This window comes from Heterodontus francisci, chromosome 5 (assembly GCF_036365525.1).
Source record: "Heterodontus francisci isolate sHetFra1 chromosome 5, sHetFra1.hap1, whole genome shotgun sequence".
NCBI classification, from domain to species: domain Eukaryota; kingdom Metazoa; phylum Chordata; class Chondrichthyes; order Heterodontiformes; family Heterodontidae; genus Heterodontus; species Heterodontus francisci.
In genome coordinates, this window is record NC_090375.1 from 47,771,429 (window position 1) to 47,795,532 (window position 24,104).

Here is a 24,104-nt window from a genome sequence, read left to right on the forward strand (position 1 = left end):
CTATTTTCACTCTTTCCAAAATTGCTAACACCTCCTCCTTGTGAATCTCAATCCCATCTAGCCTAGTAGGCTGTATCTCAGTAATCTCCTCGGCAACATTTTCTTTTTCTACTGTAAATACTGACGAAAAATATTCATTTAACGCTTCCCCTATCTCCTCTGATTCCGCACACAACTTCCCACTACTATCCTTGATTGGCCCTGTTCTAACTCTTATCATTCGTTTATTCCTGATATACCTATAGAAAGCCTTAGGGTTTTCTTTGATCCTATCCGCCAATGACTTCTCGTGTCCTCTCCTTGCTCTTCTTAGCCCTCCCTTTAGATCCTTCCTGGCTAGCTTGTAACTCTCAAACGCCCTAACTGAGCCTTCACGTCTCATCCTAACATAAGCCGCCCTCTTCCTCTTGACAAGCGCTTCAACTTCTTGAGTAAACCACGGCTCCCTCGCTCGACAACTTCCTCCCTGCCTGACAGGTACATACTTATCAAGGACACGCATTAGCTGCTCCTTGAATAAGCTCCACATTTCGTTTGTGCCCATCCCCTGCAGTTTCCTTCCCCATCCTACACATCCTAAATCTTGCCTAATCGCGTCATAATTTCCTTTCCCCCAGCTATAATTCTTGCCCTGCGGTATATACCTGTCCCTCAGGGCAAATGCGAGGTGATGCATTTTGGAAGATCCAATTCAAGAGTGAACTATACAGTAAATGGAAAAGTCCTGGGGAAAATTGATGTCCAGAGAGATTTGGGTGTTCAGGTCCACTGTTCCCTGAAGGTGGCAACGCAGGTAAATAGAGTGGTCAAGAAGGCATACGGCATGCTTTCCTTCATCGGACGGGGTATTGAGTACAAGAGTTGGCAGGTCATGTTACAGTTGTATAGGACTTTGGTTCGGCCACATTTGGAATACTGCGTACAGTTCTGGTCGCCACATTACCAAAAGGATGTAGATGCTTTGGAGAAGGTGCAGAGGAGGTTCACCAGGATGTTGCCTGGAATGGAGGGCGCTAGCTATGAAGAGAGGTTGAGTAGATTAGGATTATTTTCATTAGAAAGACGGAGGTTGAGGGGGGACCTGATTGAGGTGTACAAAATCATGAGAGGTATAGACAGGGTGGATAGCAAGAGGCTTTTTCCCAGAGTGGGGGATTCAATTACTAGAGGACACGAGTTCAAATTGAAAGGGGAAAAGTTTAGGGGGGATATGCATGGAAAGTTCTTTACGCAGAGGGTGGTGGGTGCCTGGAACGCGTTGCCAGCGGAGGTGGTAGATGCGGGCACGATGGCGTCTTTTAAGATGTATCAAGACAGATACATGAATGGGCAGGAAGAAAAGAGATACAGAACCTTAGAAAATAGGCGACATGTTTAGAGAGAGGATCTGGATCGGCGCAGGCTTGGAGGGCCGAAGGGCCTGTTCCTGTGCTGTAATTATCTTTGTTCTTTGTTCTTTGTTCTGAACTCCAGCGAATATAATCCTAACCGACTCAATCTCTCCTCATCGTCAGTCCTGATCAGTATGGCTGTAGTCACTGAATGCTAAAAACACTGAGACCAATTATAGACAGAAAGAAAGCCTTTCAGTTATGGTTTCCACCCCAAGGTTTTAAAAGAAGCAGGTGAGAACATTGCAGATGCCCTAACTTTCAAAGTTCTCTCAATTTGGAAAATGTAATTGGAACATTGTACTATTTGAGAAAAGTGAGAGAGTCTGGGCAATTTATAATTAGCAGCAAATGCTGGAAATACTCATTAAGTCTGGCAGCATCTGTGGAGAAAGCAACAGAATTAACATTTCAGGTCAATAACCTTTTATCAGAACGGGGAATTTACAAACCTCTTACGAAATTGCTAGTGTCTATATTTAAGGATCGGGTAACTGAAAACTTTCAGAATGTTCAGTTGATCAGAGAGAGCCAGCATAGATTTGTAAAGGGTAGGTCATGCCTGACTGTTGTGAACGCTGGACTTTGTAGCATGATTTTTAAAAGTTTGAGATGGAACCAGAAGACGTCAGTTGACCTCATATCACTCTACTTCAAGACAAGGCAAGGATCTTGGTTACCAGGATAACAAAGAACCCAGATCAAAGACCTTTTCAAAAATAAGAGACCGCAGGGGTATAACACCTGAAGAACAATGAGTTTCACCCTCCCAGACTTTCAGATCGTAAATAAGGAGTCAGTGGTTCTGGAAATGTAAGTACAAGTGGCTAACACCTGGAAACAATGGAAACCCTAGGTGGCTCTGCTGTAGCAGACTTGTGGACTCTGCAATAAAAACAAGAAATGCTGTAAATACTCAGCAGGTCTGGCAGCATCAATGGAGAGAGAAGCAGAGTTAACGTTTCAGGTCAGTGACCATCAGGCTATTGATGTTCAGATTTTAGATAAATTCAACAGATTTTTGGAAGGCAGCCAGGCTGTAAGGAAGACCGGAAGAAGACCCGCGGTGGTAGCCTCAGAGAGGAGAGGGAACTCCTGCTCTCAGAAGACCGATACAGCAAAAGGCTGTGAAAACATGAACCTATTTTGAAAGTTGAGATTTACAGAGAAGTAAAAGACCAACAGGATCACCAGAGATCACCTTATTCATGGAGGTCCAGGTCAAAAGTGCTCGGAGAAGTGATCGAAGAGGACACTGACTTTGAGAAAGGTCTGTGCGACCCAACCCATTGCAACTGGGAGGAGTTTTGGACTTTAGATGCAAAGATTTCACCATCAAGGAGGACTGTGAAACATATAAGTGTGGTATGAGGTTTTCAAGTGTTTTAATAAGTGAAGAAAGTATCTTTGTAACTTGGGTTATCAGCTACTTACAAAGTACTATTTAGTTAATGAGGATTTCTTTCAGTTTAGTTGTTATATTGAAAGTCTTAAAATGTGAAATCTTGTTGTGTAAGTCTTTAAATTGGTTTGAGGAGCTCATATCTCATGTTTTAACATTAACAGCCTCACTGAGATCATAACACTGACAACATCAACTTATATAGCACCTTGAACCTAATTAAAATGCCCCAAGGTGCTTCACAGGAGCATTATAAAATAAAAATATGATACTGAGCGACGTAAGGAGATATTGGGTCAAATGAGCAAGTGAGGCAGACAGGTGTAGGGAAGGAATTCCAGAGCTTAGGGCCTAGGTAATTGAAGGCACAGCCACCAATGGTGGAGTGATTAAAAATTGGGGATACTCAAGAATTAGAGGAGAGTGGAGGAAGCTGGGGCTGGAGGAGATTAAAGATGAGGAGGGGTGAGGCCATAGAGGGATCTGAAAACAAGAATGAGAATTTTATTATCAAGATGTTGCTTGACGGGGAGGCAAAGTAGGTCAGCGAACACAGAGGTGATAGGGGAACGGGGTTTGGTGCATGTTAAGACATGGGCAGCAGAGTTTGTTGGATGACCTCAAGTTCACAACGGTTAGAATATGGGAGACCAGCCGGGAGTGCATTGGAATAGTCAAGTCTAGAGGTACTGAAGGCATGAATGTAGTTTTCAGCAGCAGATGAACTGAAGTAGGGCAAAGCTGGGCGATATGGAGGTGGAGATAGGCGACTTACTGATGGCGCAGATATGTGGTTGGAAGCTCATCTCGGGGTCAAATATGAAACTAACGTTGTTGTCTTGTTTAGTCTCAGACAGACAGGGAGAGGGATGGATCCGGTAGCTAGGGAACTACTTTTCCTAGTATTTAAATGGAGGAGATAGCTGCTCATCCAGTACCATATTTCAGATAAGTAGTCTGATAATTTAGCAACAGTGGAGGAGTTGAGAGATAGTAGTGAGGTAAAATTGGGTGTCATTAGTGTAAATGTGAAAACTAAGGCTGTGCTTTTGGATGATATTGTTGCAGGGCAGCGTGTAAATGAGAAATAGGAAGAGGCCAAGGATAGAGTTAATGGTGCAGGAGTGGGAAGAGAAGCCATTGCAAATGATTTTCTGGCTACAGTTAGATACGATTGGAGCCAGGCGAGAGCAATCCCATTCAGCTGGATGACAGTGGAGAGACATTAGACGAGAATGGTGTGGTCAACCACATCAAAGGCTGTAGACAGGTTGAGAAGGAAGAGGAGGGAAAGTTTACCTCAGTCACAGACACATAGGAAGTCATTTGTGACTTTGATAAGTGCTATTTCAGTATTGTGGCAGGGGCGGAAACCTGATTGGAGGGATTTAAGCAGGTTCGGGAAAGATGGGCATTGATTTGGGATGCGACATGTTCAAGGACTTTGGGGAGGAACAGGAGTTTGGAAGTGGGGTGGTAGTTGTAAGGACGGAAGCAGTCAAGAGTTGGCTTTTAAGGAGAGGGGTGATGACAGCAGATTTAAAGGAGAGAGGGATAGCACCTGAAGAGAGAGAACCATTTACAATATCGGCTAACATGGGGACTAGGAGGGGAAGTTGGGTGGTCAGCAGTTTAGTGGGAATAGGGTTGAGGGAACAGAAGGTGGGTCTCGGCATGAGGGAAGATAGGAGGGAAACTAGAGAAAGATGCGAGTTCAGGCATAGGGGCAGGTGGGAGCATTAGAGGATGTTCAGCCCAGTGGGCTAGAGGCAGCTGATCGGATGGTCTCAATCTTAGTGACAAAAGTCCATGAGCTCCTTGCACTTATTGTTGAAGATGTGGATGAAGGAGGCAGGGGAGTGGTTTAAGAAGACAGTTTGCAGTAGAGAAAAGAAGCCTGGGGTTATCTGTGCATTACAGGATGATCCTGGAATAGTGTGCAGTTTTAGCAGACTCGAGCAGAAGCTGAGAGTGCTTTATGTGGGCCAGCCAGATTTGGCAGTGACTGGATGAACCAGCTGTATGTGATATTCTTTCAAGTCTGCGACCCTTGGACTTAAGGGAATGGCTAGGGTGAGAGAGAGGAATGGTTTTATTGGGGACTAAGGAATCAAAGGTGGACATGAGGGTGCAGAATGTTATGGTGATCTAAGGGCCAAAAGCTAGACAGTTAGGATTTTAAAATGCAGTTGTTAGTAAATTGGGGATAGGTTGTTGCAGGGGGTGTAAGATTTGATAAGATAGGGGTGTTTTATACCCCATTCTAAGGTGGCAGCACAAAGATTGTTATGAATTGACTTTATTGACATAAAGGTAAAACCAAGTTTGTTAAGTTTTCAGATAAACCATAGTCACAAATTCAGGCAGTAATTAACAGTCTAACACAGATACTACCCATATTAGAGACTGGACGGCAGAGCGCACAACTCTTTCTCTTACAGCTTTTGGTCTTCAAGTTTTCCTTGTCAGTCTCTCTCTTGTTTCTTGTTGTTCAAAATTATCTGCCGTACAGTATCAAAGACAGGACTTCTTTTATCCTGGCAGCTTTCCAGTTAACCTTCCCCTCTCCCAATCAGTGATTAGTCTTGTATTAAAGGATGCCTTTTTTAACCAACCAAGGATCTTTTTGTGATGGTTGCTAACCTTTCGGATTTGCGCAAGTGTTGACTACATCATCTCAATACTTTTACATTTCGAGGATGTCTTTCTCACTGAGACAAAGCTACGTAGAAGCTGTTTTCACTGTCTGCTCTCAAGGTCTCACACTTTTGCTGCAAGTAAGCCTTTTAAAACTTGACATAATCTCCCAGAATCCCTCTGCCTTGACATCTAGTCCATACTGTGCCATATTTCTAAGTTTTTCCACTTTGCTATACTAATAGAAATCATAGAAAGTCTAAGGCACTGAAAGAGGCTACTTGGCCCATCGTGTCTGTGCCAGCTGAAAAACGATCCACCTATTCTAATCCCACCTTTCAGCATTTGGTCTGTAGCTCTGCACTACAAAGAAGGGTTCTAATAAAGCTAAATGTTCGTTTATGATAATAAATCAGTTGTTAGTTTATAATAGCTGTATTTTAACAATTAGTGCACTGGTTAGTAACATTAAGTGCCTAATAATTTACAGGCAGACACAAAAGGAGCTTTGGGGTGTGGAAGGGGGATGTTGGTGGAGAGCGATACAAGAAAGTGTCAAAGATGGCCTTATCTGTGATTGATATATTGGGACTAGCAAGACCATGTGAGATGGCAAGGTTAAGGGGGTGGTTGTGAGTATGCATTGGGGAGTTTACATGCAGGGAGTGATTTAGGGAGGATAAGACGGCAGTGAACTCAAAGGACAGGTAATATGATGAGCTGAATCTGATTGAATTTTTTGAAGAAGTGACTAGAATAGTGGGCAGGGGAATGTCTATAGTTGTTACTTTTATAGACTTCCAGAAGGCATTTGATAAAGTCCCTAATAAGAGACTGTTAGCTAAAGTTGAAGCTCATGGAATTGAAGGCAAATTATCAGCCTGGTTAGGAAAGTGGCTGAACGCTAGGAGACAGAGAGTAGGGATAATGAGCAGGTACTCTAATTGGCAGGGTATGAACTAATGGTGTCCTGTAAGGATCTGTGTTGGGCCCTCAACTATTCACTGTATTCATTAACGACTTAGATGATCGGATAGAAAGACACATATCCAAATTTGCCGATGACACAAAGATAGGCTGTATTGTAAGCAATGTAGATGGAAATATAAATTTACAAAAGAAATATTGATAGATTAAGTGAATGGGAAAAACAGCAGTAAGTGGATTTCAATGTAGGAAAATGTGAGGTCATCTACTTTGAACGTTAAAAGGAGAGAACGGGGTGCTTTCTAAATGGTGGAAAGTTAGAAACATTGGAGATCCAAGGAGACTTGGGGTCCAGGTACACATCATTAAAATGTCATGAATGGATACAGAAAATAATCAAAAAGGCCAATGAAATCCTGGCCGTTATAAGTGGGTAGATGCCCTGTGGTTAGACCACACCTAGAGTACTGTGAGCAGTTCTGGGCACTACACTTTAGGAAGGATATATTTGCCTTGGAAGGAGTGTAGCATAGATTTACTAGAATGATATATGGATTCCCAAGGCTTAAGGTATGAGGAGAGATTAAAACAGAAAGTGCTGGAAATACTCAGCAGGTCAGGCAGCATCTATGGAAAAAGAGAGTTAACGTTTCAAGTCTGTGACCTTTCATGATGCGAACGGTTCTGATGAAAGGTCACTCACCTGAAATGTTAACTGTTTCTCTCTTCACAGATGCTGCCAGACCTGCTGAGTATTTCCAGCAGTTTCTGTTTTTATTTCAGATTTCCAGCATCTGCAGTATTTTGCTGTTATTAAACTAACAAGGCTTTTATTCCTGGAATCATAGGGTGATTTGATCAAGCTTTTCAAGATATTAAGCAGATCAGAGAGTTTCTCCCAATCTACCCTATTTCTACTAATTGGAGAGTCTAGGACAGAGCCAGGATCCTGCCCACCAAACTTTTCCATCCGGCCCGTGGATATAAACTGTTCCCGGGGCCGAGCGGCCTTTTTAAAAACGTGGCGCTCTAAGTTTCACACGTGACAGCTGCTGACATTGGGATCCGTCGTTTCTCAACTGACCCGGGGCTTTCCGGCAGGTTCTGACGGTTTTTTTTTAAAAGCCCACTGGAAAGCCGTGAGTCTGTTGGGGAATGGCTGTTCCAGATGACAGAAACTGTCACCTGTGAAACTGACAGCATGATGTTTTTAAAAAGAACTGACCGACCATCTGTTGAATGTTCCACTCTCTGCAATTATGTGAGGGAGAGAGGCGGAGAGGGAGAGAGAGAGAGGGAGAGGGGGAATGGAGAGAGAGAGAGAGAAAGAGGCAGAGGGGGGACAGAGCGAGAGAGAAAAAGGGGGACAGAGACAGCAAAGTGGGGGGGAGAGAGGGGGAACACTGAGCGGGGAACACTGAGAGGGGAGTGGGGAACACAGAGCAGGTAACACGGTGCGGGGAACATTGGAGACACGGAGGTGGAGAGAGAGGGGGGAGAGATACAGAGAGAGGGTGGGTGGAGAGGGACAGGGAGAGTGGGGAGAAGATGACAGTGGAGGGGAAGGAAATAGAGAGAGGGGGGAGAGGGAGACAGAGACAGACAGAGGGGGAGAGAGAGAGACAGACAGACAGAAAATGGGAGTGGGGGGAGAGAGTCAAAGAGTCATTTACTTACAGCACAGAAGGAGGCCATTCTGTTCATTGAGCACATGCCGGTTCTCTACAGAGCTCTGTAGTCAGTTCCATTACCTGGCTCGATCCCCGTAGCCCCACTATTTCTCTCTCAGGTGGCCATGCAACTTCCTCTTGAAGTCATTGATCCTCTCCACTTCCACTACCCTTGTGTACAGCGAGTTCCAGGTCATTATCACCAACTGTGTAAAAATGTGCTTCCTCATATTCCCGCTGAATCTTTTGCCCAAAGCTTTCAATCTGTGTCCCCTATTCCTAGTGAGGTGGAGGGCGGGGGGGCGGTGGTGCAAGAGAGAACGAGACACACAAACACAGCATGGGGAGAGGGGGGAGAGAGATCAAGGTCTCTCCTGACAGATGGAAATCCATCCAGAATACTCTGCATCGCTACATCAAGTGTGCTGGCAGAGATTGATTACTTATGCAAACAAATATAATTCCAGTTTTGTCATTGAATCAGTTTTCAATGTAGTGACGAGAAAGTAAATCAATAAATTAGTCTTCTCATTTAAAGCTTCTACACAAAAATGCACCTTTGTTGTTTTTATTAGTAAGATAAATTTTTAATACATTTATCTTTTGAAATTTTCTCACCAGCCCCCTGGGCCGAGCAAGAATCGTAATGCAGCCCTCCACCTGAAGAGGTTGGACAACTCTGGTCTAGGATTAGGAGGCATGGTCAAAACATTAGAGCCAGACTTTCAGGAGGGAGAGTAGAAACACTGGCAAGATTTACTCTGCGGAGCCACCGCGATATTTATTGCGGCAGCGGCTCATTTACATGGCTGGGGCGGACCAGACCTCCTGATGAGGTGGAGGAGATGGGCGCTCTGTCCCGGCAATGGTGTACTGCACCACTTTGCAGGCGCAGGTGCCATTTTTAAAGGCTCGAACCATTCCATTGCATTAGAATTTTTAAAGAGATATACATGATATTATTAAAGTTATAAATTTAATGAAAGAATCAAGCCCCTCTCCCACCCTCCCCAATGACTAATCATTTTATTGATTGCCCTCTTCTCTCCGCAAAAAACGTACCTTGCGACCCCAACCTTCCCGCCTCCCCCCACCGAATTTTATTAACTTTCACTTCAACCCATTCCCACCATCCCCTCCACCAATTGCATTAGTTTTCCCTGCTCTTTCCCCCTCCCCACCAGTACCCCACCATGCTTCACTGGTCGGGGATTGGATGGCGCAGGAGTGTTGGCCACTGACCGTAATATGGGAGCGGGATGGCTAGCGCAACGAGATAAGTAATTATGCCTTCGTTCGCATAGAATATTTAAATTTCGGCCCTGTCACTGAGCGGGATGGGGGCCACCACGAGACCTCGCCGCCACCGGTAATATGGGGCTATCCTTCAAAGCCCGTGCTGGGCCTCTCCTGGAGGCATTTTCCGGGCCCCTCCGCCACGACCCCCGATGTCGTGGGGCCTGTAAAATTCAGCCCACTATCTCAACACAGAGCTACAATCATTTTAGCACTTGTCCTGTTGTCTTCCGACATACTCACTTTTCCTTTCTCTGTCTCCTGTTCACATAGGATGAATCGGGCACGGACCACTGGCTACGAGGCAGATGTGGGCAGTAAAACCACGCATCACTTCATGTACCCTGAAAGTGCTCAGAACCTCGCAGAAAATGTCTCCTTGGTTTTGATACCATTTAAAATTTTGGACATAAGTTGGCTAATCAGTGCTTTTACAACGGGCAACATCACCCGGTGAGTCAATAGCTAACTCTTGTTAAAGGAAAAACATGAACAGACAGTAACTCCATGATGGTCAACAGCTCTCGCATTATTTTTACATATTTTTTCCCTTTAACGCTCTCCAGAATTGAAGGCATTGACTCTTTCTGGAGTAGAGCTTCAATTGGGTCTGTGACCCTCCCACACCTGCCCAAGTACCCATCCTCTATGTATCGGCCTAAAAAAACTTTTGTCCAGATTGGCTGTAAGGAGATGTATAATGTTGGTCAATGAGAATTCTAATTTACAACATACTGGCACAGTCCAATAAAGCTGAGTTACTCATTGACTATAGCACCCCATAAATATCATTGGAAATAGAGAATTAGAGGGACGTCGAGATGTTCATCAGTGATGAGATACAGACATACATACACACGTATGAATTAGGAGCAGGCGTAGGCCATTCAGCCCCTCAAGCCTGCTCTGCCATTTGATAAGATCTGATTGTGGCCTCAACTCTACTTTCCTGTCTATCCCCGATACTCTTTGACTCCCTTGTCAATTAAGAATCTGTCTAACTCAGCCATAAAAATATTCAATGACCCTACCTCCACTGCTCTCTGGGGAAGAGAATTCCACAGCCTAACAACCCTCTGAAAGAAAAGGATTTCTCCTCATCTTCGTCATAAAAGGGATTAAAGGCCTGCTACCCGACCCAAACCCGACACATGTCGTCGGGTCCCATCGGGGTTGGGTAAGTTCAGGTAAGTTTTTTATTTTTAATCCTTACCGGCAGTGCACTGACCATGTGTGCCTGGCCCGACCCGAGCCCTACTCAGACTCAGCCCGACCCAACCCGAGCCTGAAAGCCGGACCTGGAAGAGGGGCCCGATGGGACCCGATGACGTGTCGGGTTCGGGTCGGGTCGGGTAACAGGCCTTTAATCTAATTCATGTACCAGGACACTCAGATTCCTCTGGACTGCAGAGTTCTGTAATCTCTCTCCAATTAAATGATGTACAGCTTTTTATTCTTGTGGATTTATAGGTGTCAATGATATGAGTTGTTTTGTTCAGCATTAAACAATTGCACTACAGCAGGAGGTCCCATGTTGGTCAGTAACAGATAATTAGATATCAGATTGTTCAGATAAAATTGTTGTACTTCTCTTTAAAATTGTGTGGTCAGAATGAAGCGAATTAATACATTTTCTACATGATATTTATTTACAGCACTTATATACCAGTGTTGCGTCAAATCAAGGCAAATAAAGAGAAGGTGAGTTGGAATTTTGTTATCTGTATTTAGTTTGGAAGGATCAATGATGTGATACAGGTGGAAGATCTTTGGTGACTGGTTGAAGCAGCATTTAAATTAGTTGTAATTTTTTCACCAACACTGAAGATGTAATGAGAACAGAAAGTGCCGGAAATACTCAGCAGGTCTGGCAGCATCTGTGGAGAGAGAAACAGAGTTAACGTTTCAAGGAGGATCGTAGACCTGAAACGTTGACTCTGTTTCTCTCGACACAGATGCTGCCAGACCTGCTGAGTATTTCTGGCACTTTCTGTTCTCATTTCAGAGTTCCAGCATCCGCAATATTTTGCTGTTATCTGAGGTTGTAGTGCCTGACTCGACTCCAGAGCAAGGCTAAGTGAGACATCTTGAAATAAGTCAAATCAAGCCCTGATATTGAATGTATTATTGATGCAAAGATCACAATGCTTTTCACTGACAATTTTAGGGGAAAGGTAGCCTTTTGTGGGGTACAGTAGCATAGTGATTATGTTAGTCATTGGCAAACGGAATTAAGGAGAATCCCAAGGCTATATATATATATATATATATATATAAAGAGCAAGAGGGTAGCCAGGGAAAGGGTTGGCCCACTCAAGAACAGAGGAAGGAATCTATGTGTGGAGCCAGAGGAAATGGGCGAGGTACTAAATGAATACTTTGCATCAGTATTCACCAAAGAGAAGGACGGTGGATGATGAGTCCAGGGAAGGGAGTGTAGATAGTCTGGGTCATGTCGTTATCAAAAAAGGAGGTGTTGGGCGTCTTGCAAAGCATTAAGGTAGATAAGTCTCCAGGACCTGATGGGATCTACCCCAGAATACTGAGGGAGGCAAAGGAAGAAATTGCTGGGGCCTTGACAGAAATCTTTGTATCCTCATTGGCTACAGGAGAATAGCCAACGTTGTTCCTTTGTTTAAGAAGGGTAGCAACAATAATCCAGGAAATTGTAGGCCGGTGAGCCTTATGTCAGTGGTAGGGAAATTATTAGAAAGGATTCTTCGGGACAGGATTTACTCGCATTTGGAAACAAATGAACCTATTAGCAAGAGGCAGCATGGTTTTGTGAAGGGGAGGTCGTGTCTCACTAACTTGATTGAGTTTTTTGAGGAAGTGACAAAAATGATTGATGAAGGAAGGGCAGTGGATGTTGTCTATATGGACTTCAGTAAAGCCTTTGACAAGGTCCCTCACGGCAGACTGGTACAAAAGGTGAAGTCACACGGGATCAGAGGTGAGCTGGCAAGATGGATACAGAACTGGCTCGGTCATAGAAGACAGAGGGTAGCAGTGGAAGGGTGCTTTTCTGAATGGAGGGATGTGACTAGTGGTGTTCCGCAGGGATCAGTGCTGGGACCTTTGCTGTTTGTAGCATATATAAATGATTTGGAGGAAAATGTAGCTGGTCTGATTGGTAAGTTTGTGAACGACACACAGGTTGGTGGAGTTGCGGATAGTGATGAGGATTGTCAGAGGATACAGCAGGATATAGATCAGTTGGAGACTTAGGCGGAGAAATGGCAGATGGAGTTTAATCCGGACAAATGTGAGGTAATGCATTTTGGAAGATCTAATACAGGTGGGAAGTATACAGTAAATGGCAGAACCCTTAGGAGTATTGACAGGCAGAGAGATCTGGGCGTACAGGTCCACAGGTCACTGAAAGTGGCAACGCAGGTGGATCAGGTAGTCAAGAAGGCATACGGCATGCTTGCCTTCATCGGTCGGGGCATAGAGTATAAAAATTGGCAAGTCATGCTGCAGCTGTACAGAACCTTAGTTAGGCCACACTTGGAATATTGCGTGCAATCCTGGTCGCCACACTACCAGAAGGATGTGGAGGCTTTGGAGAGGGTACAGAGGAGGTTTACCAGGATCTTGCCTGGTCTGGAGGGCATTGGCTATGAGGAGAGGCTGGATAAACTCGGATTGTTTTCACTGGAACAACGGAGGTGGAGGGGCGACATGATAGAGGTTTACAAAGTTATGAGTGGCATGGACAGAGTGGATAGTCAGAAGCTTTTTACCAGGGTGGAAGAGTCAGTTACTAGGGGACATAGGTTTAAGGTGCGACGGGGAAAAGTTTAGAGGGGATGTGCGAGGCAAGTTCTTTACACAGAGGGTGGTGAGTGCCTGGAACTTGCTGCCGGGGGAGGTGGTGGAAGCAAGTACGATAACGATTAAGAGTCATCTTGACAAATACATGAATAGGATGGGAATAGAGGAATACGGACCTCGGAAGTGCAGAAGGTTTTAGTTTAGACAAGCATCAAGATCGGCGCAGGCTTGGCGGGCCGAATGGCCTGTTCCTGTGCTGTACTGTTCTTTGTTCTTTTTTCTTTTGTTGTTACTGGACCTAGTAATCCAGAGACCTGGACTAATGATTTGGAGAGATGAGTTTAAATCAACATGGTAGCTGGGGAATTTAAATTCAGTTAAGTAATTAAATGTGGAATTAAAAAGCTGGTATCAGTATTGGTGATATCTGCTGCCCTTACCCGGTCTGGCCTAAATGTGACTCCAGACCCATTGCAATATGTTTCGCTCTCAACTGCCCTCTGAAATGGCCGGAAAACCACTAAGTTATATAGGGGTGGGCAATAAATGCTGGCCTTGCCAGCGACACTCGCATCCTGTGAATGAACTTATTTTGAAAAGCCTGCAGGTTTATCGTAAGTGGTGACTGGTTGAGAATATGCAGCGCAGTGGGAATGAGTAGTATAAAGAGGCACAGATCATTGAACATTTATTGTAAGTGTCAGTAATCGAGACTTTTTGAGGAGTGGATAACTGGGTATTTCTGATGATCCATAGACATATTGTTGAGGGTCTGTGGGAAGGGCTGAATATCTATGATGTGGTGATTGGTGGATGGTTAATAGGCTATATTGATTTTGAAGAATTCATGAGTCTTTGGATGATGAGAGAAGGCTTGTGTGAAGCATAAACACAGGCACTGATCAGTTGGCCTGACTGGCCTATTCTTGTGCTATAAGTTCTATGTAATTCCATTCTAAATAATATTAAGATCTGGAGTGGTTGAGGGGTGTTTAGTTGAGAACCTTTGGGGAAAGGTGAGTGGTTTGTGATCTCTGGTGGGGCTTACAGAATTGATAACCTAGAGTTGAATTGGTTTAGGATCTGTGATGAGAGTTGGGTTTATCATGATAAAGGCTTGTGTGATACTTGGCTGGTCTTTTCATTTCCATGGGATATACTGGTCCATTTCCCACATGGAGACGTTTGTAGTGCCTTTAATATCCAAGTGAACACATATTTTTTCCCATATGAAATTCCCACGGATGATCAAAGTAGCAATGAGGCCAGTACCTATAAATTACAGTCAGTGTTCGATGGCACAACTGTGCTATTCAAGGATTAAAGAGCAGTAATGGAGAGATTACATTGTGCTGGCGAGGTTCCAATTAGATTACCTCCAATTAATTTAGTTCCAATGCCAAATTACTGTTCTGAGGAAGCTACTTGGTGTCAGAGCACTGAAAATATGCTTTAGAGTTACTGAAGTCACTATTACCAACATTACATGATTGGTTCAACAGCACAACATATTGTGGGATGAGAACCATGGGATGTGTGGTGCATTGCTAAACCTCTTTCAAACAAAACAAGCATTGTTGCAGATGCTGTGTCTAGGTTCTGAATAGAACTGCTCCATAGTTGATTGAATCCAGTATTTATTTTAGAAAGTGTTTTTAGTGATTCCCAGCACTGCAGATGGCTGAAGCAGACTAGCAAGAGCAGGAAGGAGCTGCTATCAGTTCAGGTGGTGTGCAAGGCTTACCAGCCAATCCCATCAGCGTACAACACATTGTGTGTCATTTTGATTTTGGGTGATAGTGTAAAACAGAAGATAGTGGATCAGCAGTCTACTACCTATCTCTTCCGATTTTAGTTTCCCTTAACTTAACAGGCAACTATTCTGACATTGGCCATTTTGTACAGTCAGAATTACCCCCATTGGGTCTGACATCCCCAGCAATGACTCAAGAGCAGTGCCTTAATGCTAAGCAGAGAAACTGTGGCAGAGTTTTGCTATCTCCTATATCAATGAATTATCCATATTACGACTAGTTACCATCAAAATGAATTTGGCCCCGGGCTGACAATGAGGACATCTGTGACATCATCCAGCTTGCTGTGCACAGAAGTATAAAGGAGCTCACAAATGCATTATTCATCTGGGCCAAAATTTCATCACTTTCACAGCTGACCAGCAGTATCAGCATGTTAAGGGCTGTCCCAGGGTTCAGAGTCATTGATTGCATCCATGTCGGTATCCTGTTCTGTGCCCTGCATAAACCATGAGGAGTTTGATTCAACATCTAGTTGGTATGCACAGAATATCTGCTTCATTGGCAGTTCTCACATTGCTTCATTTTACAGCATGCTTACTTGGAGAATATGGAAGAGTGGAAAAGACCAAGACTTCCCTTTGCAATCGTGGCTCATGACACTTGTACCAACCATGGACAGAGGCTGAGCACAGATACAATTCTAACTACATTAGAGTCATAGAGTTATACAGCACAGAAACAGGCCCTTTGGCCCATCGTGTCCGTGCTGGCCATCGAGCACCTGTCTATTCTAATCCCATTTTCCAGCACTTGGCTCATAGTCTTGTATGCTATGGAGTTTCAAGTGCTCATCAAAATACTTCTTAAATGTTGTGAGAGTTCCTGCCTCTACCAGCCCTTCAGGCAGTGTGTTCCAGATTCCAACCACCCTCTGGGTGAAAAATATTTTCTTCAAATCCCGTCTAAACCTCCTGCCCCTTACCTTAAATCTATGCCCCCTGGTTATTGAGCCCTGTGCTAAGGGAAAAAGTTTCTTCCTATCTATGCCCCTCATAATTTAGTATATCTCAATCAGGTCCCCCTCAGCTTTCTCTGCTGTTAGGAAAACAACCCTAGCCTGTCCAGTCTCTCTTCATAGCTGAAATGCTCCAGCCCAGGCAACATCCTGGTGAATCTCCTTTGCACCCTCTGCAGTGCAATTACATCCTTCCTATAGTATGGCGACCAGAACTGTACACAGTACTCCAGCTGTGGCCTAACTAGCGTTTTATACAGCTCCATCATAATCTCCCTGCTCTTATGTTCTATGCCTCGGTTAATAAAGGCAAGTATCCCATATGCCTTCCTAACCACCTTTATCTACCTGTGCTGCTGCCTTCTGTGATCTATGGACAAGTACACCAAGATTCCTCTGACACTCTGTACTTCCTAGGGTCCGACCATCCATTGTATATTCCCTTCCCTTGTTGGTCCTCCCAAAATGCATCACCTCACACTTCTCAGGATTAAATTCCATTTGCCACTGCTCTGCCCATCTTACCAGCCCATCTATATCGTCCTGTAATCTAAGGCTTTCCTCCTCACTATTTACGACACCACCAATTTTCATGTCATCTGCGAATTTACTGATCATACCTGCTATATTCATAACTAAATCATTAATGTACACTACAAACAGCACCGATCCCAGAATCATTCTAGAACATAGCAATGGGAGCTTAAAGCAGCACTTCAGGGTTTTAATCAGAGGGCGCCTAAAGAAAACAGCTTCCCCAGAGTACCACAAATATATATTGACTGCCACATGCTCTATAAATTCACCCTGCAGTCGATGCCTCACCAAGGAGAACAAAGAATAACACAACCATTGGCGAGTCGATGAGTGAAAGTGTTAACAAGGCCACCAATACACCAACAAAGATTGGGCAACTGACATTAATTCATTCTGCATTTCAGCCAAAAGTCCACCATTTCTTTACTTGGTAAATTAACCACTTCCACCGACAGTCTCCTGCACAGTTTCACAAACAAAATCATTGACCTTTTTTGTTGGGTAAAATCTGTTTGCTTCTAACTTATAGTAAAATAACACTCTGCACAACATTCAAACGTGCATTTACACTATTCAATGGGTGGTGCCTGACTCTGGTTGTTGTGTTTTAGGAGATGGCCCCTTTCTACTGTGGATTATATGGGACATCCAGCAGCTAATCTAGTATTCCTTCCAAATCACTTCTTTATGCAAAAAATAAGTACATTGACTGACTAAAGATTTTCACTGGCAACATACTAGGTTTTCTGATAGACCGAGATCTCCTTGAGGTGTGTATTGTGATGGCCCTGTATTTCAGTCAGCAAAACATTCATCCATCTTTTCTTTTCATCAAAAAATTGGTCAAGGTGGTGGGTTTTATGCAGCGTTTTAAAAGGACGAGAGGGAGATTCCGAAGTGCAAGTGTTTAGGGAAAGAATTCCAGAGCGTGTGGCCCTTGTGGCTGAAAGCACGCTGCCAATAATGAGATAAAAGTTTGGAAACAATGCAAAAGAGCGAGAGCCAGAGGAATGAAGAGTTTGAGGTTGCAGGGTGAGGGGGGAGGTGCTGCAGACCTGAAGCAAATATACAGAGATAGCTAGGGATGAGCGCATGAAGCGATTTAAATAGATGGATGAGAATTTTAAATCTGAGTTGGACTTGGTGTATCAGATATGGGCAGCAGAGTTTTGGATGAACTGAAGTTTAGAATGGGTGAAGGATGGGAGACTGGGCAGGAAAACATCAGAAAAGTTGACTTTGGAGATGGGATTCCAACAGCAGGTAGGCTGAGATTGGGCTGAAGGTAGCTGACGTCATGGAAATGGAAATCTTTTTGACGGAGAAGGTATCGGATTGGAAGTTCAGCTACTCACAAATAGGATACTGAGACTGCAGCCGGAATGTTATGCCCTCCAAATGAGCGGGTCGGATGCCGGGGTGGGGAAAATTGAGTGGGAGATGGGGGGGGGAGCATTCTCGGGCCCCTTCCCCCACCCCAGTTGCCAATTTACGCGGGCAGCAAAGGCGAGTAATGGCCCGCCAACCCCAGGCCAATCAAGGTCCTTAAGTGGCCAATGTCCTGGCACTTAAGGGCTTCTGTATTTTACTCTTGGCTGGTGGGTGGCTGAGGGCTTCAAAAAGCCTGCCTGATGAAAGCAGGTGGCCTTTTTGCGGGCTGGGGTGGCCCTCCTGATCAGGCACCCTGTGCCCCACAGAGGGCCGACCCGAAGCCCCATCCGCCCCCAATGCACAACACTTCTCTTGCCCCCATAATCTACCCCCCTTGCCTTTCCTGGGCCGAACCGATTGTCCCTGGCGAGACCCTAAAAACTTAACTTTTTTCTGGGGCCATCCTTCATCTTCTTCCGGTGGCTGGGTGCAGTCCGAGCAGTGGCCACCACTCTCAGTGGTGCTGCTGGGACAAAGCTGTCCAGGCCCAGTGGAGGTGGGCTCAGCGCCGACTTTTCTGCTGGTGGATGTGGCCACCACCCCCCCACCGCCCAACAAAAAATTCCAGTCTGCAACTCGTCTGGTTCAACCTAAGACAATGGCTGGGAAAGGAGATGGAATCAGTGATGAAGGCGCAGAGATTGTTGGGGAAAGCTGAAGGTGATGGTTGAACATTGGACAACTTTTTGTCTGCACTGGAGTGCTGACTTGGGGCTGCATTAGAGTGCTAAAGTGGGAGTTTTGTGACTGAGAGTAATTAAGGGTTAGTTTTTATCTAAAGTCTAGACTTTTATTTAGCAAATTAATTTAACAGTTGCTGTTTGGGTTGGAGAAGGTAAGTTTTAGACCAGCTTTAAACAGAGTTCACTCAGGCTCTGCTTGCAGCTGCACCTTGTTAATTAGATAGCTGGCTTAAACCAGTTTTCAGGGGCTAGAGTCAGACAGTATAAAAGTGGGCCCTCTTGCAGTGCTGACTTCGTTTGCACTGGAGTACTGACTTGGGGCTGCCTTAGAGTGCTAAAGTGGGAGTTTTGTGACTGAGGGAGTTCTGTGAGGAGGGAGCGAGGAGCTCCTTTCATTTCCTACCTATCCTCAAAGAGCGTGAGGGGAGCCGAAAGTTTCCAAAGAGCACAGCTGGTGAGTAAGTCCTGGTGGGTATTTTTCAAACTGGATTGAAAGTAAGTCATTGTTTTAGCAAGACTTAGGTGATTTTATTTATATTATAATAGTCTTCTAAAGTTTTAAATTTAAAGGGTTTAGTCATGGCAGGAGAGCTTAAAGCCATGGTTTGCTCCTCTTGCTGCATGTGGGAATCCGGGAACATTTCCAGTCCCCGGGACGATCATGTGTGCAGGAAGTGTGTCCAACTGCAGCTCCTGGAAGCTCGGGTTTCAGAGCTGGAATGGCGGCTGGAAACACTGTGGAGCATCCGCAGGTCTGAGAGCATCGTGGATAGCACGTTTCGAGAGGAGATCACACTGCAGCTGAAGGGACTTGAGGAAGGAAGGGAATGGGTGACCACCAGGCAGTCCAAGAGAAACAGCCAGGTAGTTCTGGAGTCCCCTGGGGTCTCGCTTGCAAATTGGTATTCCATTTTGGAGGCTGATGAGGCTGGTTCCTCAAGGGAGTGCAGACAGAGCCAAGCCTCTGGCACCACAAGCAGCCTGTCTGCACAGGAAGGGGGAAAGAGAGGAAGAGCAATAGTAATAGGGGATTCTATAGTCAGGGGAACAGATAGGTGCTACTGTGGCCGTCAACGTGACTCCAGGATGGTGTGTTGCCTCCCTGGTGCCAGGGTCTGGGATGTCACTGAACGGCTGCAGGGCATCCTGAAGGGGAAGGGTGATAAGGCAGAGATCATGGTACATGTTGGTACCAATGACATAGGTAGAAAGAGGGATGAGGTCTTGCATCAGGAATTCAGGGAGTTAGGCAGTAGACTAAAAAGCAGGGCCTCTCGGGTTGTAATCTCTGGATTACTCCCAGTGCCACGTGCTAGCGAGCATAGAAATAGGAGAATAGCACAGATGAATGCGTGGCTTAAGAGTTGGTGCAGGAGGGAGGGATTTAGATTCCTGGACCACTGCGACCGTTGCCGGGGAAGATGGGACCTGTACAAGCAGGACGGTCTACAATGAACCAGAGGGGACTAACATCCTTGCTGGCGGGTTTGCTAGTGCTGTTGGGAGGAGTTTAAACTAATTTGGCAGGGGGAGGGGACACAGACTCCTAGCAGAATAGGGACACAGCTAAACACAGGAAAGCAAACAAGTCAGAGGGAATACAGCGGAAGTAAGTTTCAAGGGAGTAAGACCAGTATGGATGGCCTCTACTTTAATGCCAGGAGTATTACATGTACAACGGATGAGTTAAGGGCAATGATTGACATGTTGAATTGTGATATAATAGCCATCACAGAGTTGTGGTTGAGGGAGGGGCAGGATTGGCAGCTCAATATCCCGGGATATAGAATCTTCAGGCGAGACAGAGGAGGGGGTAAAAGAGGAGGGGGCATAGCAATATTAGTTAAGGAGTCAATTACTGCAGTAAGGAGAGATGATATCTTGGAGGGGGCATCAAATGAAGCTTTATGGGTAGAGTTTAGGAATAAAAAAGGGACAGCCACATTGCTAGGTGTTCATTATAGACCCCCAGATAGTCAGAGGGAAATTGAGGAGCAAATATCTGCGCAATTTGCAGAGGTGTGTAAAAATAATAATAGGGTAATTATATTAGGTGATTTCAACTTTCCCAACATTAATTAGGATAGTCATCATGTTAAGGGCTGAGATGGAGTGGAGTTTTTAACATGTATACAGGAGAACTTTTTAGCTCAATATGTAGAGGATCCAACAAGGGAGGGTGCAGTGCTGGACCTAATTCTGGGGAATGAAGCTGGACAGGTGGTTGATGTGTTGGTGGGGGAGCACTTTGGTGACAGCAAACACACCATGGTACAATTTAAGCTTGTTTAGTTTAGTTTAGAGATACAGCACTGAAACAGGCCCTTCGGCCCAACGAGTCCGTGCCGACCATCAACCACCCATTTATACTAATCCTCCACTAATCTCATATTCCTACCACATCCCTACCTGTCCCTATATTTTCTCTACCACCTCCCTATACTAGGGGCAATTTATAATGTCCAATTTACCTACCACCCTGCAAGTCTTTTGGCTTGTGGGAGGAAACCGGAGCACCCGGAGAAAACCCACGCAGACACAGGGAGAACTTGCAAACTCCACACAGGCAGTACCCAGAATTGAACCCGGGTTGCTGGAGCTGTGAGGCTGCGGTGCTAACCACTGCGCCGCTATGTGCTATGGAGAAAGAAATAGACAAGTTGCAAAAAAAGGTTTTGGATTGGGGGAGAGCGAACTTTAGTAAAATAAGGCAGGATCTGGCCAAGGTAGACTGGAAAGAGTTACTTGTCGGGAAATCTACAGAAGAGCAGTGGGGGCATTCAAAAAGGAAATGGGGAGGGTACAGGCCCAACATGTTTCCTCTAGGGTAATAGGTAGGAGCAACAAGCCCAGAGAATCATGGATGACGAGAAACATTCAGGGTATGATGAGAAGGAAAAGAGAGGCTTTTAGCAAATACAAGGAAAGCAAATCAATGGAAGCATTAGTGGAATACAGAAAGTGTATGATGCAGCTTAAGCAAGCAATTAGGAGAGCAAAGAGGGGATATGAGAAAGCTCTGGCTGGTAAAAGTAGGGAAAATACCAAGATATTCTATAAGTATATCAATGGGAAGAGGATAACCAGGGAAAGAGTAGGACCCATTAGGGACCAAGGGAGAAATTTGTGGGTGGAGCCAGAGGACATTGGTAGGGTGTTGAATGAATACTTCACATCTGTCTTCACACAAGAGAATGAGGATGTAGATATGGAATTTAGAGAGAGAGACTGTGAGGCTCTTGAGCAAATTGTCATTGGGAGTGACAAGGTATTGGAGGTTTTGGAAGGCTTAAAAGTGGACAGATCTCCAGGTCTGGACGATTTGTGTCCCAGGATGCTGTGGGAGGCGAGGGTGGAGATTGCAGGGGCTCTGACCCTAATTTTTAATTCCCCTCTGGCCACGGGGGAGGTGCCAGAGGACTGGAGAACAGCTAATGTGGTCCCACTATTTAAGAACGGTTGTAGAGATAAGCCAGGGAACAACAGACCAGTGAGTTTCACATCAGTGCTGGGGAAACTATTGGAGAAAATTCTGAAGGAGAGAATCTATCTCCACTTGGAGAGGCAAAATTTGATTAGGAATAGTCAGCATGGCTTTGTCAGAGGGAGGTCATGCCTAACAAATTTGATTGATTTTTTGAGCATGTGACCATGTGTGTAGATGAGAGTAGTGCAGTTGATGTAGTTTACATGGATTTCAGCAAAGCCTTTGACAGGGTCCCACATGGGAGACTTATCAAGAAAGCAAATGCACATGGGATACAAGGTAACATGATAAGGTGGATTCAAAATTGGCTTATCTGTAGGAGATAGAGAGTGATGACAGACGGCTGTTTTAGTGACTGGAAGCCAGTGTCCAGTGGCGTACCACAGGGATCAGTGCTGGGTCTGCTATTGTTTGTCATTTATATAAATGACATAGATGACTATGTGGGTGGTAGATTCAGTAAGTTCGCGAATGACACAAAGATCGGTCGAGTGGTTAACAGTGAGGTGGAGTGTCTTGGATTACAGGAAGATATAGACGGGATGCTCAAATGGGCAGACAAGTGGCAGATGGCATTTAACCCTGAAAAGTGTGAGGTGATAGACCTTGGAAGGAGTAATGTGACACAGAAGTATTCAATGAATGGCCTGACACTGGGAAGTTCCGAGGAACAAAAGGACCTTGGCGTGTTTGTCCATAGATCTCTGAAGGCAGAAGGGCAGGTTAATAGGCTGGTGAAAAAGGCATGTGGGACACTTGCCTTTATCAATCGAGGCATAGATTACAAAAGCAGGGAGGTCATGTTGCAGTTGTACCGAACTTTGGTAAGGCCACAACTGTGTCTATTTCTGATCATCTCATTATAGGAAGGATGTGATTACACTGGAGGGGGTGCAGAGGCTATTCATCAGGATGTTGCCTGGGATGGAACACTTAAGTTATGAAGAGAGGTTGGATAGGCTTGGGTTGTTTTCGCTGGAGCAGAGAAGACTGAGGGGTGACCTGTTTGAGGTGTACAAGATTATGAGGGGCATGGACAGGGTGGATAGGGAGCAGCTGTTGGTGGACATAGTATACTTGGATTTTCAGAAGGCTTTTGATAATGTCCCCCACAGTTGGTTGGTTAGCAAAATTAAAGCACATGGGATAGGAGGTAACGTTCTGGCATCGATTAAGGATTGGTTAACAGGCTGAAAACAAAGTAGGAATAAATTGGTCATTCTCGCGTTGGCAGTCTGTGACTAATGGGGTGCCACAAAGATCAAAAAGCCGGGGCCCCAGCTGTTCACAATATATATCAATGATTTGGATCTGGGGACCAAATGTAATATTTCCACATTCAAGGATGACCCAAAACTAGGTGGAGATGTGTGTTGTGAGGAAGATGCAAAGTGGCTACAAGGGAATTTGGACAAACTTAGTGAGTGGGCAAGAACGTGGCAGATGGAATATAAAGTGGAAAAGTGTGAGGTTATCTATTTTGGTAGGAGGAATAAATGTGCAGAGTATTTCTTAAATGGTAAGAGATTAGAAAATGTAAATGTGCAAAGGGACCAGGGTGTCCTTGTCAATAAGTCATGAAAAGCAAATATGCAGGTGCAGCAAGCAATTCAGTAGGCTAATGGTATGTTAGCATTTGTTGCAAGAGGATTTGAGTACAGCAATAGTGAAGTCTTGCTTCAATTGTATAGAACCTTGGTTAGGCCGCACCTGGAGTACTGTGTGCAGTTTTGGTCCCCTTACCTTAGGAAGGATACTATTGCCAAAGAGGGAGTGCAACGAAGGTTCACCAGACTTGTTCCCGGGATGTCGGGACTGACCTATGAAGAGAGGTTGGAGAAACTGGGACTGTATTCTCTAGAGTTTTGAAGAATGAGAGGTGATTTCATTGAAACCTACAAAATACTAAAGGGATAGACATGATAGATTCAGGTGTTACGACCAGGTGAGAAGTGGTCTAGGGGGTCCCTCTCAGCCTTTGCCTGGTTTAACCATAACAGGGTTTAATTTTTAGAAAAACACCATGTTTTAGCTCTCGTTAGTGAATCCTTGTTCACCGCTTTCCAATTGTAAAGCAAAGAAATCAATTCAGAC

The 24,104-nt window shown here is 44.8% G+C and overlaps 1 protein-coding gene across 2 annotated transcripts in view; it reads left to right on the plus strand.

Moving 5' to 3' along the window:
- Nucleotides 1-24,104, plus strand: part of LOC137369822 (CMP-N-acetylneuraminate-beta-galactosamide-alpha-2,3-sialyltransferase 1-like) — a 129,158-nt gene that overhangs the window by 89,759 nt on the left and 15,295 nt on the right. For both annotated transcript variants that reach the window (XM_068031382.1, XM_068031383.1), the window contains exons 4-5: nucleotides 9,597-9,776; nucleotides 10,979-11,024. In XM_068031382.1, coding sequence (XP_067887483.1) covers nucleotides 9,597-9,776; nucleotides 10,979-11,024 — 226 coding nt within the window. The remainder of the gene's footprint in view (nucleotides 1-9,596; nucleotides 9,777-10,978; nucleotides 11,025-24,104) is intronic.